This window comes from Eleutherodactylus coqui, chromosome 2 (genome assembly GCF_035609145.1).
Source record: "Eleutherodactylus coqui strain aEleCoq1 chromosome 2, aEleCoq1.hap1, whole genome shotgun sequence".
Classification (NCBI taxonomy): Eukaryota; Metazoa; Chordata; class Amphibia; order Anura; family Eleutherodactylidae; genus Eleutherodactylus; species Eleutherodactylus coqui.
Genome location: NC_089838.1, coordinates 241,074,020 through 241,091,223, shown reverse-complemented (window position 1 = coordinate 241,091,223; position 17,204 = coordinate 241,074,020). Strand labels below are relative to the sequence as shown.

At 42.7% G+C, this 17,204-nt stretch overlaps 1 protein-coding gene across 1 annotated transcript in view; it reads right to left on the bottom strand.

Annotated features, from left to right (window-relative positions):
• Window positions 1-416: 416 nt before the first annotated feature.
• TUBGCP4 (tubulin gamma complex component 4) overlaps window positions 417-17,204 on the bottom strand; it is a 31,840-nt gene continuing 15,052 nt past the window's right edge. Inside the window, exons 8-18 of the mRNA XM_066592694.1 lie at window positions 16,309-16,474; window positions 13,821-13,945; window positions 11,341-11,391; window positions 8,724-8,829; window positions 6,637-6,744; window positions 6,219-6,357; window positions 3,775-3,952; window positions 3,372-3,506; window positions 3,173-3,289; window positions 2,474-2,613; window positions 417-587 (exon numbers count right to left, since the gene is read on the bottom strand). Of these exons, the coding sequence (XP_066448791.1) occupies window positions 581-587; window positions 2,474-2,613; window positions 3,173-3,289; window positions 3,372-3,506; window positions 3,775-3,952; window positions 6,219-6,357; window positions 6,637-6,744; window positions 8,724-8,829; window positions 11,341-11,391; window positions 13,821-13,945; window positions 16,309-16,474 (1,272 nt within the window). The 3' untranslated portion in view covers window positions 417-580. The remainder of the gene's footprint in view (window positions 588-2,473; window positions 2,614-3,172; window positions 3,290-3,371; window positions 3,507-3,774; window positions 3,953-6,218; window positions 6,358-6,636; window positions 6,745-8,723; window positions 8,830-11,340; window positions 11,392-13,820; window positions 13,946-16,308; window positions 16,475-17,204) is intronic.

The following is a 17,204-nucleotide window of genomic DNA, read 5'->3' as shown; positions in this document are numbered from 1 at the left end:
GCAATGGGAGATCTCACAGCTAAATAGGACAAGCTGCTGTATGTTCCCAGTGCCATGCAGGAAAACATCGCTAATGTGAATGAACAAGTTCAAGAGAATGGGGTTCATATTTGTGCATCTTGCAACGCACAAGTCTCGCGCAAATTTCATGCCAGCGTAAATCAGCGAGATGCCATAGCGGTGGCATTTCCTAGTGCTTGCTTTATGCAGTCTCTCCTCTGAGATGTTGGGTTATCTAAAGATAGCTGTTGAACAGTCTCTACTAGGTGGTGTCAAGTCAGGCTCAGCTTTCCAATGCAGGAACAGGCGCTAAACAATGTTTAGCAAAGACCTTGTGTAACTTTCTGTTCTACAGATTGGTGTGGACAGCCCCACCAATCTGGAATTCTGCAAAACCCTTTGATCTGACAAGGGAGGTAGAAACACACCATAATTTATTATATGACTATACAATAACAGTTATGTTAGAAGAGGCCTTCGGTCAGCCGTCCCATGAGCGTTTCTGAGGTTTCCATCACCACCTTGAACTTCAGATGTTTCTTGATGATTAATCACAAATGGATCCATATTGCGTTCATAATCAAAAACTGCAAGAAGGAAATGTTATTTAATTTACATACTATAGAAGGTATGGTTAGGATTCTACATGTGTAAACTAAATGTTCACAAGCCATATTAACACATTGGTGATGGTTTCAGTCATAACCACTAAATGTTGTACTACAGTAGAGCTTCATACACTTATACGGCCTGTTTGGTTTTACCATGTAAGTGTTGACCGTGACAAGGCCACACACAATGCCTCCTGCCACCATCCTTAATAAAACCACACATTTTAATAAATCTACATGTGTAAAATTTATAATCATGTATATATATCAATGCGTTAATATTGTACATACACCAATTTAAATTCCCATCACACCTTGACTCAACCAGTGTATACAAATCTTCAGACTATTTCAGTGACCCCATTTGCAATGTCTGTCGGTATAATAGACAGAGACAGAGGCCAAAAACCCTTTCATTGGCCAGTATAGGTCAGGGTTGACATTTTGCTGTATGAAGTTGTGCATAGGTTAGGACCTTTGAAACACACAGATCCTCTGTTAGGAATTACATTTCATAATTCATAACATGTAATGAAGAGGAGTCTCACAAAGAGAAGTACAGGCAATATGCCATAAAAGAAAGCATGCCGACATGTTATTTCCAGCTCGGCCAGGCCAGACTGACGGGTCTGTATTGGTGTATAGGGAGAGACCTGTAACAGGAACTACAGCAAGACCTAATAAAGTATCAACTCTTCAAAACAATAGTAGGACTTGGGGGAAATCTTTCTGTTGAACAGTACTATAAAGGCATGATCTTTAGAGTAGGAACGCCTCTTTAATGAGACTCAAAATTCTGGAATCTTCTATTTACGCTACATTAAAACCCAAGTTAACCCTAGAGCTGACTTTGGCTGCCTGTCCATGGGCGATGGGAGCAGGAGCCAGCTGACGGATCTCTGCGGTGAGCCTATCTGACAGATAGGCTCAGTGCGGAGAATCGCAGCAATTCGCAGCATGCTGCGATTTGCCACCCGCGAGCAGAGAATCGCTATGATTCTCCACTCGTGGACAGGGGGGGGGGGGGCTGCGCTTTCCATAGCAAGGCCTGATTAATGCCATGGGTAACCCAATGCAAAAAACCCCCATGGACAGGCAGCCTTCCTCTGAGAGGTGATCAGATGTGTTGCAGTCACCCCTCTGTCTTGTTTTAAAACACACATGTGGATCATTTATTAAAGGGCCACTCCAGTGAATTTTTTTTTTATTCTTCAGCTATCCCCCAAATAAATATAAATAAATATATATATATGCTAGTGTTGCCTTGGTTAGTTATTCCTTTCTATATGAAACTCCCAGCCTCTCTTCTCTCATAAGGTTATAGGATCTCAATTGTGACCAGCTTAGATCTACTTGGTGTTATGCTATCTGAAACTAGTCAGTTTCTTAGTCTGTATTATGCTGTTTACATACCCCCCTCCTGCAGAAACTACCCAGAGCAGCATAGAGACACTCCTGTCACATGTACTGACAGTGAGCACACCGCTCGTCACACAGTTATAGGAGGAGAGCACAGCTCATCCTCCTGACTTATGGTCTGTAGCCATTACCTCCTATATTCACCTAAATAGGATAAATTGTTCCCTCAGCAGGCAGAAATTGTACAACTTGTAGCTAATGCTGATGCATCATGGGATTGATTTGAAAAAGGAAAAAAAAAAATAAAATCACCATCAAGATGTGCATCAGCCAGGGGGCTACACTGCAGGGAACCAATTGCAATACACAGAAAAGACCTCTAGAGTGCAACAGGCTAGGAGGTGAGCGGACAGGGATGGTAAATTCTGTTTCCGCTGGAGTGGCACTTTAAAGAGGGGGAAAAAAAAAAAGAAATTTTTTCATAAAGCTTAGTCTTTTCTTACCTGCCCAATGTGCCTCCAGCTTGTGTATAATATTTATTATAATCTAATCGCAAGAGCAGCTGTGCCAGGTCAGGATTGATCTGATGGTTTCGGACACTTGAAAGGATTTTGAAGAGTAGGGAGGATTGGCAACTAAATCCCTACAACACAAGATGAATATACTTACAGAAGACAGTAATTTTAAAACCAGTTGTGAGACAACCCCTTGTATGTCATGCAGACACCCCAGGCCATGGTTTGTCCTGAAGTGTATGGCTACGCATGTGCACCACCACTCCATTCACTTAATTAGGAGCACTGGAGATACCCGAATGGGCCATCTCCTACAGTCCCACTGAAGTAAATTAAGCGGTAACGCGCATGTGCAGCCAGCCGCAGCCATACACTTCATGACAAACTGCCACCTGGGGTGTCTGCTTGACAGGCAAAACCTGTTGTGAGCAATCACAACTCACATATTTGTGGCATATCCATAGTATATACCATAAATGTGTGATTGGTACGGTTCTGCGCCCATGTGGACCCTTTACCCATCCCAGCCTTTTCCATAACTCCCGAGAAACGCCATACACATTGCTTGGCCTTCTCTCCATTTGTATTTTGCCTAGCCACCTCATCCTGTTCGCCACAAATACAGGCCTCACCTCTGGATACATTATAAAGGTGTGCGTCCATTTAACATTAAATTACATCACTTACTTTAACTAAGATATCCAGCTGCCCAGCGCCACGTTCATCCAGAGGTCCCAGGTTTTGGCTGACTAGAGAGCAGAAGCTATGACACAAATCTAAGATTTCATTTAGACAATGGAAAACCTGCAAGATTGATGAGGTTTTCAATAAATACTGGGAACAATAAGACTTTGTTATTAGCTGTCGAATCAGATGATGTACTTACAGGCTTTAATAAGATGAAGGACTGGGCCAGGAGATTGCTAAGGAAGTGGTCGTGAGCCAGGCGGATACTCTCAAAGTCCCGCGTAGAATTGATCTGTTCTAAGAGCTGTGAGAACTGGGATTCCAACACATCTACCTAAATTATAAAAAGCATGCCTTACAGGGGTTTATAGACGCCTTGTAGGAGGCAGTGACTAGCCAACAAAGAAAACTTTAAAAAGAATTGGTAAAACTAAAAGGGACCAAAAAAAAAAAAGAAATATGGCTAAAACGTTAAGGGTGCGTTCACACGTTGTGGAAATGCTGCCACTGTACCTCCAACCTAAGCATTTCCTCAAAGTGTAAATTCGCCCTTTGGAGTTTTTTTTTTTTTTTTTTTTTTTAAACTTTCCCCACTTTCTCACCTGCAAGTAATACTGAAGATTGTCCACGAGAAACGCCATGTGATTCCGGAACCGCCACTTAATGGCATCCGTTTTATTAGATTCCAAATGTTTCCTTTGCATCTGTAGAGCCCAACAGTGCTGAAGCTCTGACTGCACACGGCGGACACTCAGCAAGTACTTGAAGACGACATTGTACCTAGCAAGGGAAGGTATCAGTAATCCATTTAACGTGCTCTAGAACTAAATTAAGCTATTTAAAGAGGAATTTTTTGTTCCTGTTTTTACAAACTGTGGCAATTAGGTTACAATGTACTATTAAGGCCAGTTTCACACGGGTGACAAAAATCAAGCAATTTTCTCAGATGCAACGGTGCGACAAAATCGCATGTATGTGAAGCCCATGCTTTCCAATGGGTTCCTACTAGGGATGAGCGAGTATACTCGCTAAGGCACTACTCGCTCAAGTAATGTGCCTTAGCCGAGTATCTCCCCGCTCGTCCCGAAAGATTCGGGTGCCGCCGCGGGGTGGGGAGCTGCGGGGGAGAGCTGGGAGGAACGGAGGGGAGATCTCTCTCCCTCTCTCCTGCCCGCTCTGCTCCCCGCCGCAACTCACCTGTCAGCTGCGGCGACCCCCGAATCTTTATGGACGAGCGGGGAGATACTCGGCTAAGGCACATTACTCGAGCGAGTAGTGCCTTAGCAAGTATACTCGCTCATCTCTAGTTCCTACACATTAGCCATGTTTTGTAGGCTGCTACATTGTGAGAAAAAAAAAACAAACGCAGGTAGCTAAATACTGCCGTGATTTGTAGCCCATGTTTCCCTAAGGAGCAGTCTTTTTCTGTTTCATCACATGAAAACAAGGGGTTTTTTTGCAGTATGATGCAACTTTTACAATAGAAAATTCAACTGTTTGTCCCCAAACCAAGACCTATCTACATAAAAAAAAAAAAATTAAAACACAATATGTCACCTAACAGCCGCTGTCAGCTCTGCCTCACTTCTCCTCGCAGGTGGCTGTGATTGGTTGTGGAGTGCCGCAGCTCAGCCAATCAGAGCCAGTGCTTGATGAACCAAATCATAGCCATTGCATTGAATGGCTGTGAATGGTTCATCGAGCGCTGCAGTGATTGGCTGAGCCGTGGCGCTCAAGAACCCATCACAGCCACCGCTTCCTGGAGGTGGGGTTTTTGAACCTCCAATCCAGGAAGTGCTGACAGAAGACTTCAAACAAGTGTCAGGGACCTGCTAGGAGAAGTGCAGCGGAGTGGACTGTGTTTTTTTTAATGCAGATAGGGCTTATTTTTTAAGCCACCCCCCAAAAAATCCAAGCAAAAAAAAGCGCAAAAAAGTTGTGTAACTTTGTAGCGAGACAATCACTATATCACCATGAGAAAACGCAGTGATATCGCACTGAACACAAATGCGATATCACTGCGATTTTCTCCCGGCGGTTTTGCTGTCTCCTATGTGACAGAAGTCTAAGGGACACACAGTATATCTACAAGACCCACTATTAGAAGTCAACCACACTGACAAACGTTGAAGAATTGAAACTTGTTCTCTCCATTACCAAGCAGAGGTGGTATTGTGCATGCTCTCCCCATATTACAGTACATTTACCCTCCACCCTGAGCTTTCTTATTTCTGCCATAGTCAGAATGTTGTAGAGTTTTGTGACAACAGAAGTAAAATTATATATATATTTTGTTATAACTCGGGGGGACTTAAGTCACAGGATCACCATTTCTTAGGAAAGATGGTACTCCAATGCAGGGTTTTAGTAACTGACCTTAGAGTAAGGCCCATGTCACAAGAATGTATTTGTGCAGCATTTTGTCCACACAATAGCCGTAAAAAAGGCCCATTGATTTCAATGGGTTAGTTCACATAAGCATACTTCGCAAAAAAAAAAAAATGCAGCATGCTCCATTTACCTGCACAAAATAGCACTTATTGAATGAATTGCCCATTTCAATGAATGGGAGAATGGTTGCGTGTAAGAATGCACTAGATTTGTGCGCAAAGAGTACAGTAAAACACGCAGATGCGTGCGTAAACAGACAATGCCCATTAAAACGTAAATGTGCTTACACCGTGTGCCACTGGCATTAAAGTGTACTGTATCTATTTTTTTAGACAACTTCTGCTCATCTAATAAACTGTGTGCCTCCATTTTCCAATATACTTTTATTAATTTTATTTTTGGGGGATTTCATCACTAAATCAAAGCTGAAGTGCAGCTCTTCTTCTGCACGTGCACTGCTCTCAGACCTGCAGTCAGTGTGTACAAAATCTTGCCAGTTTGCTGTGGGCAAAGCTGCATAACTATTCAATTGATTTTATTAGCTGCATATTAACATTATGCTGGGAAACTGTCATTTTCAATTGCTAACTCATACTTAAAGCAATATCAAGGTTGAAGTCTACTTCTGGACCGAACCCCAGAACCCTCTACTCACTTTTCTAACACAGCTGGAGTGAAGAGAATGTGCAATGGCCACTGCACCTTATAAGACAATCCAAGAGCTGCCCAGCCGGATGTAGGAGCCTCCCTTGGAGATGTGTCACGTGATGGACCTTCGCGTGGCTGAGATAAGTCTATAAAAAATAAAAATCACAAAAACACAAATAGCAATATTTGGCCCTTTATAGGAATATTTTTGATGACTGTCTGAAATGGACATATTGTGACATAGGACACAACTTCTAATTGGGTTGTACACGTACAGGTACCGTACACTGAGCCAACAGCGTCTGCAGTCCTTGTTTCTAAAATGTGAACAATGCTTTTGCTGCCTCCACCATTTCTGCCAACTTCTTTCATCACCAGCGAATGTACATCAAATAAAGTCTAAGAAGACTAGGGGAGCTGCATACCTTTCTGGTCCTTCCCATGGTAATCAATGGTTAAATTGAGCAGAGGAAGAAGGTTGTCATCATCAAGTAAAACTTTATGTGCTGAGAGTTGGAAGGCCACATTGACATCTAGAGGGGAAAAGAAAAAGTATATTGGGTATAGACACCGCTCTGTGTTCCACAAGGCCGAGGCACAGTATACAGGGATACAACATACATGGTTTTGTATCATGAGATTCATTCGGTTAAAGGTCTCAATGTGATCTGCAACCAAGTGTAAACTGCTGGGCCATAACTATGTGCGTATGGCACCAAAATATAAGGGAAAAGCAGAAGTGAATTAGATGAGTAAATTAAAAATTAGCTTTACATCAAAAGACCTATATAAAAAGGTGCAGAGTGTTAGAGGACCTGCCATGTTGTAAAGGCAGCAGGGCTAGCTGCATAGCTCTGTAACCACGGCCCTGCTGACCATTACCACTTCTCTATTCTTCATACAAACGCTTAGGCCGGCTTCACACGGGCCAGAAAATTGTGGGGAGATTTGTGCGTTGCAAGACACACAAATATGAACCCCATTCTTTTGAATAGAGTCATACACGAGTGATGTTTTCACGGATGGCACTGCGATGCAGGAAACAAATCATGGCATGTTCTACCTTTCTGCGTTCTCTCATATCGCAGCGCCCATTGTTTTCCGTGGGGCAGACAGCAGCATAGCACCACATGCTAGGTCTCCTATTAAAAACAATGGGGGAAACTCCACGATCCTCCGCCGGGGCAGAGGATTGCTTCTTCCCTGAAGTGATGCAGGGCTCTTTTGACATGAAAACTCCTGCATCCACAGGGAATTCACATGATGAAGAGCTCGATATAGGGGCGGGATTTACACCCCCATATCGCGCTTGCCAGTGTGAAGTTAGGCTTAGATCAGATTCCTGATGCTGTGAAGATGTCAGGTAGGTACTCTCCACCACTCACTGTATAGTGACAACAGACTGACAAGTCTGACATCACCCACTGACAATAAGGCGGTGGGGACTGCCCATTTGACAGATTTACAGCATGCAGAGTCAGTCAGCTCTAAGAGAAAAGTCACTATGAGCAAACGAGAGTATTAGGGAAAAAAAAAAAAATCAATCAACTAAAAACAGAGTCTGAGAGATCACAAGTCAAGAGCTTTAGGCCTCATGTCCACTAGTAAAATTGAATTGCGGATTTACGCTGTGGAATCTGCATTCAATTTTGCCCATAGGGAATCATTGGCCATCTGCGGTCAATTAAATTGAAATTTGCACCCGCGGATGGCATTTTAATGGAGTTGCGTTTTCTCACGTGCGGGAGAAAAAAAAAACACTGCATGCTCCATTTTCTGCAGGTCTCCCACGCGGGCGGCTCCCACAGGCTTCCATAGAAGCCTATGGAAGCCGTCCGGTCCCGTGGTACACCCGCAGCTGAATTTCTGCTCTCCGGCGCGGGAGAGCAGGAGTTAAAAAAAAAAAAAAAAAGTGCATGGCGCATGTACGCGGTACGCTGCTGGCATGCCAAGCGCATCTGCCGGGCAGAGGGAAAGAAGACCCTGCCACGACGGACGGGAACCCGCAGCGTCTGGACAGGTGAGTTAAATCTTTTTTCAGGCCTCATGTCCGCGGGAAAGGAGGGTCCTGCTTCGGGATTCTGCATGGAGAATCCGCGCGGGCCCGAATTTCCTAGTGGACATGAGGCCTTAAAGTCAAACCTGCTTACGAGAGAAGAGGAGGGGTGGCGGGAATCGGGTTAGAAATTTAAGTTTATGCTTGGAAATAAAATGATAAAATTCTCAATAAATTATTGACTTTAAAACCCTGCTGACTTTACAACGTGACGGGTCCCCTTTAAAACCACAGTTCAAAAGCGCCTTCTGAAAAGGACATATAGGCAACGCTTTGAGGAGGCCCGTGTCATTTGGTGGTTCTACTCCAATCAGTGTGGCCACAATACTGAAGTGCCATACCCAAACTGTTTCCAGAAGGGCTGTAGAAGTGGTGTGCAGGACCCCGGCACCGGGTATAGTGTGCCATTTAATAGAATATTCTACATGCCGCTTGTGTCTTCTGTCCATTACTCACCGTGTTCTGTGACGGCAGTAGGTGGTGTTTTCAGCATGTGTTGGGCTATGTCTATGAAGGCCTGAAACAATTCACCTCTTCCTAGCAGGTAGAAATCTTTTATAATCTGAAAGGGCAAGTACAAAAAAGTTGAATGAATGAGATTTGGTGACATCACCCAGCGTCTTATTAAATAGCAAACCATTCAATACACTACTCATATTAAAGACTATTATTATGTAAGAATGCCTACCATATATTCAATCTCCAACACACAAGAGTGGCAGCAGAACATAAATGCATGCACTTTATTTCATGAGCCATTATTCAGCATCAGTAGCCTCTAGGTGGCCATACTATCAAGATAGTTAGCCATTTATAATCCATTAACAAAGTCTGCTAAGAACAGGTCATAAAATGGAATTTAGCAATGAATGATATTTAACCCGTTAGTGACGGCCAATACGCCTTTTTAATGACCTCACTAATGGGTTTTTAATTTGCACGTACATCCTTTTAAAGTGGCCCTTGGTTGCCTTCTAACAGCCAGACTCCTGCTCGAGCAGCCAGTAGCAGAAAATCATCAGATCCTGGCAGTTTAACCTCTTATATGCCACGATCAATAACAGCTGCAGCAGCATGTAAGCAGATGACAGGGGGCGGGGCTCTATGAGCCATCTCTACCCCACAGCGTGATCACAAAGGTACCAATGGGTTCCCATGGCAGCCAGAAACCTGACAAAGGCCTCGATGTATGCCATGTAACACAACCCATTAGACCCCACCTATGGCAGAGTCTAGTAGGCTGCTGTCATAGGTTTTGTAGAATGCACTGCGTAAGTAATGCATTGTACTATTGTAGCAATTGAACTATCGCATCTTCAAGTCCCTCGAGGAACTAAATATTAGTGTAAAAAAAAAGTTTAAAGTAAAAAAAAATAAAAATACATATTTTTTCCCCCACGGAAACCCTTTTAAAAGGTATAGAATACCAAAAAAGTTTTAAAAAAAGAAAGAAAGGAACACATAATAGGTATTACTGCGTTCATAATGACCCACACAGGCAATGGAAATACTTTGTTACTTATCGCACATGGTGAACACTGTAAAAAAAAAAATGCTTTTAAAGCTAAACGCCTTCCAAAAAACACAATAGAAAGCAACCCAAACGTCATATGTACCTGAAACCGGTACCAATATAAACTACAACTCTTGCATATAAACAAGACCTTACATGGCTCAGTTGCCGGAAAAGTAAAAATGTTATTGATCTTCAAATGCGGCAATGCAGATTAAAAATTGTTTTTCTTTAAAGAGGTGTTTTTATTTGCAGTAGTAAAGACATTAAACAAAAAGAATATATATATATATATATATATATATATATATATATATATATATATATATATATATATATATATATATATATATATATTCATATAAACTTGGCATCACAGTAACTATGTAGATCCAGGTAAGAGGCATACTGTATATACTCAAGTATAAGCCGACTTTCAGCTGAAAAAGCCCCCTCCCCTACCCCCCAGCTTATAATCGAGTCCTGAAAAAGTAAAAAAAGAAATCTATACTTACCTCTTAAAATCCCCATCTGCTGAAAGGGCTGTGTGATTGGCTGAGGGCTCAGGCAATGACAGGCAGTGCTCAACCATTCATTGAATAACATCTAGGGATCATTTTTAGGGAAGGGCTCATATTTAAAGCCCTTTCCCGAAAAATCACCGAGAGTGCTGGCTTATACTTGAGGTACCTACGTTTTCCCATTTTTTTGTGGTAAACTTAGGTGCCCCGGCTTATATTTGGGTCATAGCATAAAGCATCTCCAAAAGGAAAACAGAGCCGGTAGTTCTCTAAAAAGGATATGCTTTTCTTTATTAAATAAACTCTGCTATTACATATCCCACTTAAAAAGAAAAAGCTAGAGGACGCGTTTCAACTCGTAACGCCGAGTTGAAACGCGTCCTCCAGCATAACTTGCTGTATATATTCGGGTCGGCTTATACTCCAGTATATGCGGTATGCTAGCTTTACCGATTGGTGAACGCCATAAAGACAAAAGCCAGAAACAATGGTAGAATTTGAGAGGTTTTTCCACCTCCTTCCCAAAAAAATTTTAAATAAAAAAAAAAAAAAAAAAAAAAAGGTTATACAGCGAAGTATATGTACCCCAGATTGGTGCCATTAAAAAGTAAACTTTTTTTTTTTGGTACAAAACACAAGAAGCCCTCATACAGCTATGTCAATGAGTTATGGTTCTTGCAATGCCACGGTGGCAATCACTTGGTCCTAAAACAAAAAAATAGGCTGTCACTAAGGGGTTAAAGAAGTTCCACAAAGCACTGGTTCCATTCTAAAACTGCTTGCATAATTCAAATCTGTTTCTATTAAGAGCGGGTCTGGATCTGCACTATAATTTACACAATTTTTGCTGTTGATTATAGCTAGTTTCTCAGTCAGTGGAGACCAGGCCCACCTAAGCCCCATCTGTTTTTCAAGTGGCGAGACAGGTGGAAAATTTTAAATTGCAAATGTTGCATATGCAACAATTTTCCACTTTACACCAGAAAACTATTGGTCAGCGGCTTCATTAAAATGCCCAAGAGAAAGTTTTCAGCCTTACCTTTAATTGCCCTATCAAATCAGACTCCTCCACCATGAGTTTCCACAAATGCTGGAAGGAAGATAATAAGAAAGTGTAAGAAGAATCTTTATACAGAAGAACTTTCGAGCTTCTCTGAAAGTCACCTTTAACCCCTTCCCGCTCCAGGGCGTAAGTTTACGTCCTGGCAGCAGGATACTTCCCGCAACAGGGCGTAAACTTACGTCCTGGGGACAGTGCAAGATCACTTATGATCCTGCGCTATCCCACAGCGGGAGCTGGCTCTCAGTCACAGACGGCCTCCCGCTGCAACAGCGGGGGGCATCAAAGATGCGTCCCCCGCTGTTAACACCTTCCCTGCCGCGATCTATGTAGATCGCAGCATGGGAAGGGTTCAGAGAGAGAGCGCGCTCCCTCTGTGACGTCACCGGGCTCTGGCGATATAATCGCAGAGAGCCCGGCCTGTTGTCATAGCCTATGATCGCTGTATAAGCGATAAGGCATGGCAGGGCAGTAGCCTTATCACAGCGATCATCAGTGCTGTGCTGTATGTCCCTAAGAGGGACTTAAATTGTGTAAAAAAAAAAAATGAATAAAAAAGAAAAATGTAAAAAAAAAAAAAAGTTAAAAAAACCTTTATGCTTTCTCATATTAGCATTAAAAAAAAGGTAAAAAAAATAAATAAATAAATAAATAAAACCCCACATATTTGGTATTGTCGTGTCCGTAACAACGCGTACAATAAGTTGCACATGCTTTTGACTGTGCACAGAAAAAAAGCGTTAAAAAACGCTAACAATTGAGGCAAAATGCTAATTTTTAGCATTTTGCCTCCTTAAAAACGAATAAAAGTGATCAAAAAAGCCGTATGTACCCCAAAATAGTACCAATAAAAACTACAGCTCGTCTCGCAAAAAATAAGCCCTCATAGAGCTCCGTACATCACAAAATAAAAAAGTTACAGGACTTTGAATGCAGCGATTTAGTAAAAAAAATTCCAAAAAAGGGTTTTTATTGCAGAAAAGTGGAAAAACCTAAAAAAAAGTAAGAATTTTGGTATCGTTGTAACCGTACCGGTCCGCAGAAAAAACGGTTTGTGTCATTTATGCTGCATGATTAACACTGTAAAAAAAAAAAATAATAATAATCTATAGCAGAATTGATGCATTTTATTTCCCTGCTATCATAAAAAAATAAAAGTTTTACAATATAGTCTATGTACCCAAAAGTGGCACAGATAAAAACTTCAGTTCGCCACGCAAAAAACAAGCCCTTATACGGCCGCGTCGACGGAAAAATAAAGTTATGACTTTTGAAAAATGGAGAAGAAAACCGCCAAAAATCATTGCGTCCTTAAGCCCAAAATAGGCCATGTCATGAAGGGGTTAATACCAAACCCATTAAGAACATTTTTTTCCTCCATTTTTTACGACAGATGTTTTTGTTCAAGTTCGCCAAAGTCTTGTGGGGTTTATTAATTTCTGTTTTTGCAGCGCTTATTATGTGATATGAAAAAAATGTTAAAATAAAATGGACTTTGGTTTTTTTATTCTATATTTCTCTAGCCTTACACTATGCACCTCTTTCTACACAGGAGCACAACACAGAGCAAGTATTCAAATACAGCCAATCACTGGCGTTCTCTAGGATGGGAAGGAGAAAGAATTAAGGCAAGATCATGTCCTCAATAATGTGGAATGGTGACAACCTTTGGTAAGAAGGAGGGGACTGGAAGCAGAACCACCTTGTCCTAGTGGATAACTGAATGCAGGAGGTCTGCCTCCTACAGACACTAGGCAAAAACTGATTAGCTTGGTGGCTGCAAGAGGGATATAGCTGGTAGGAGGACCTAACGTCTTTCGCTTAGTCTGTTCACCTCCTAGTGGAAGTAGCTATACCCAAGGCCTTTGCTGTGTCCCTCAATTATACGGACAAGAAAAACATCATCACAAACCATCTTTATATTAAGTTAATTGTACCAGCACTGCTAATGGGAATGCGTCACACATTTACACTTGAACCTAGAAATTTTAGGATATCCCTTGATCCCTAATCCTAAAACAAACCGCACTTCTAAAACTTGTATTATTGATTTTCTTATTCTATGGCAAACAATGGAGCCAAACACTTATTTATCTAATTGCTGAAGACTAGGGATGAGCGAGTATACTCGCTAAGGCACTACTCGCTCGAGTAATGTGCCTTAGCCGAGTATCTCCCCGCTCGTCCCGAAAGATTCGGGTGCCGCCGCGGGGCGGGGAGCTGCGGGGGAGAGCGGGCAGGAACGGAGGGGAGATCTCTCTCTCCCTCTCTCCCGCCCGCTCTGCCCCGCTCCCCGCCGCAACTCACCTGTCAGCTGCGGCGGCCCCCGAATCTTTCGGGACGAGCGGGGAGATACTCGGCTAAGGCACATTACTCGAGCGTGTAGTGCCTTAGCGAGTATACTCGCTCATCCCTACTGAAGACATTATACCATTAGAGAGATTCATAAGACTGCTTACCTCTGCTACTGTGCTTCTGATCCTGTCAAGGACGGACTCAAAATCTACCAGGCTAAACAGAGGCTGCTGTTTCAACCTATGCAGCTCGGCAGCAAAAATATCTTCCTGGTTTTTCAATATAGAACCTGCTCAAGAAACAGATAAGACGACAGTAACAATGTAAAATAGAATTCCCTTAGTAAGTAGGACATAGTAGGATTACAATGTAACATTATACCGTGTTTCCCCGAAAATAAGACAGTCTTATAATAATTTTTGCTCCAAAAGAGGGCATAAATCGCCTCCAGCAAGCAAGTGCTTTGATTGGATCACAAGTGCCGATGGCTCAGCCAATCAGAGCCAGTGATGTCATTCACTGAATGGCTGTGAATTATCGAGCACCGGCTCTGATTGGCTGGCGCTTGATCCAAGGGTGAGTATTGCTGTTTTTTTTTCTTCTTTCATGTAGTGTAGCTAGGGCTTTTTTTGGGAGGGGGTGGGATACTTATATTTACTGCTCAGAACAGAAGGGCCTGGTGTGGGGTTTTCTTTCCATGACCCTCAGGTTAGCTCCACCCCTTCCTTGCTAACAATGCAGCTTTTCGGGAGAGAAGAGTCCTGCACATGTTCTCGTCATCCAGTAGGATGAAACAACTGGGGGTTGAGACCTTATTTCAGGACCCTTGGCCTGTCTCAGTGGTATTGAAGGAGTATTAAACTGCAAATGAAATACAAATTCTATTGGTCTTCAGTACATTTGACCTTTTGAAGAGAACTAAAAATGCATTATTTTGATTTATGGTTTGCAACATTTCTCTTGTTAGTTACAGTACAATTTTCTTCAAGTACTAGAAATATTCAAACACAATTCTTGTACAACTGCACAATCGAAGACCCCTTTAGAGGGTTTTAAAGATGCTTTTACACAGAATGATCGTTTGAAAAAAAAAAAAAAGAAAATGGATTGTTCGAATGTGAACAATTGTTCAGTGTAAACATGGCCAACAATTGAATGATAATTCGCTTACCGTTCACTTTATGCAAGCATAAATCATTGTTGGCTTGATTGCTAATCATAGTGAACTGAACGAACCTGTTTGATATTGATAAATAATCTATTAGATTTATCTTTGTGTTTAAGCTTTTACGCTGACTACCCGAGCACATGGTCACTTGCTCGGGCTAGCGATTTTTTTGCTACGTGTAGAAGTACCCTAAACTGATGTCTTGTTGTTGTTAGATGAATAACGAACCCACACAAAGAAAGCTCTGCAAAGTAGAGATCAGTCTGAAGGCACAATTAAAACCAGGCTCCAATAAAGACACAGTGCCTGACGAAGTTATACACAAAAATGCCCATTTTTATTAGTTTATCCAAAATGACAGTTAAGTCTGTACAAAGACCAAACATGTTTGGGTGAACAGGATGACGAAACCAAAATGACTCATGATTACAAATACAAATAAAATTGTTAATGATTAGGAGATGAGCGAGTATACTCGCTAAAGGCAATTGCTCGAGCAAGCATTTGCCTTTAGCGAGTACCTGCCCGCTCGAGACTGCAGGTTCGGGTGCCGGCGCGGGGGAGCGGTGAGTAGCGGCTGTCAGCAGGAGGGAGTGGGGGGGGGGAGGGGGGGAAGAGACCTACTATCATATACACCAATCAGCCATAACACTAAAACCAAGTATGATCTCATAAAGGAGGATCTGTAGGATTCTCCTCTTAGTTTACCTGCTCATTCTCTGTGGATCTCCTCCTCTCTGCAATGGTTGAAGTGACAGCTGCCACATTAGAGCAGGTTTAAGTGAGAGCTGCATGCGCTCTCTCTACCTAGGAAGGGGCTAGAACATCATTTTTGTCCTTGTGTAAAAGCAAAGATACTTATGCTTTAAATCTAGCGCCATTCTAGTCAGAGATAGCCTTTAGAATAGCAACCCCTCCCCCCAACCTAAACAGTGCTTGAGCTAAACTGTTAGATCGTTAGGGTATATTCACATGGGTGGTGGAATCCACATTGGATTTTTCAGTGTGAATTCTACCTCAAAGACAGGGGCAGAAATCTAAGGTTGAACCACGAATTTCGATCTAGCTATGTACCAGTATGCCTGCAGATCTGAACGCAGATTTAGCTCTTTTCAATGGGCAAATCCACATGCAGAATTCCAAATGTAGATTCCATGTCAAGAAGTCACATGTCCCTGCACTATAGTGCATATTAACATGGGGCACTACAGGGATGTGGCGTCCAAGGAAAATCTGCAGCAAATTCAGCCACGTGAACACTCATTGAGTGGCTCTTTTTTAACTCAATGACAATATCTTTGAATATGTAGCTATGATGAATCATCTGTAGAGACTGAAATGCAGGAATTGGATAGAATTTCTTTATGGATAAAAGTGTAAATTATACCCTCCTCTTAGTGTACAGCAGCATCACAGTAGAACACAATGATGGTGCTACATGTATTCATTGCATAATACAGGATCAGGGTTGTGATGTTTCCTACCTGTTCTTGTCATATTTACATTTTGGTTTTCAAACATCTGGACTGATTCTCCGACAAACAAGACCTTCTCAGCAACTCTTACAGGGATGTAAGACGGCAGCATTTCAACTCGCAGAGAAAACTGCTTGAGGGACGGGGCCAGCATGTTCTCTTCTTCAATAAGCCGCTGTTATATCACAAAATACTCACGGTTAAAGGTGCTATTCCACGAAACATATGTATTAGCTCTCCACGTGAGGGGTGATAAGTGTGCAATTGCTGGGGCTTAGGCCTCATGTCCTCGGGTGGTTTGGTTTGTGGAACCCGCACGGGACATCTGCGCAGGAGATCCGCAAATTAAGCCGCCCGCAAAATAATGTAAGCATGCGGATTTGTTTTGCGGACCTTTTGGTCCGGAATACAAATCACAGCATGCTCCATTTTTCCGCGGATCCCGTGCTGACAGCTTCCATTGAAGTCAATGGAAGGTGTCTGATCCACGGCACACCCACAGCTGACACTGCAGCTTTGACGCGGATCCCGCGGGAAACCAGGAGATCTAAATAAATCTCCACTTCACATGTGCGACAGCCGGCAGGCCCGTCTACATGCGAGCGTGCACGCTCACATCCACAAAGGAGAAGACAGAAGATCCGCACAGCTACGCAGAGAATCCGGAGTGGGATTCTGCGGCGGGCTCCCGCCCATGGAATCCAACCTGCCTGTGGACATGAGGCCTTAGACTTTGGAGGCCCTCAGGAATCATGAAAACTTTGAGTCACCCTACTGAATGGAGCAGCAATGTACATGGTTTCAAGCAACGTTCTCCATTCTCTTCTATGGAACTGAAGGGGTAACTGGGGGGGGGGGGGGGGGGGGGGGGGGGGGGGATGTTCTCTGAGGGCCCAGTGGTCGGA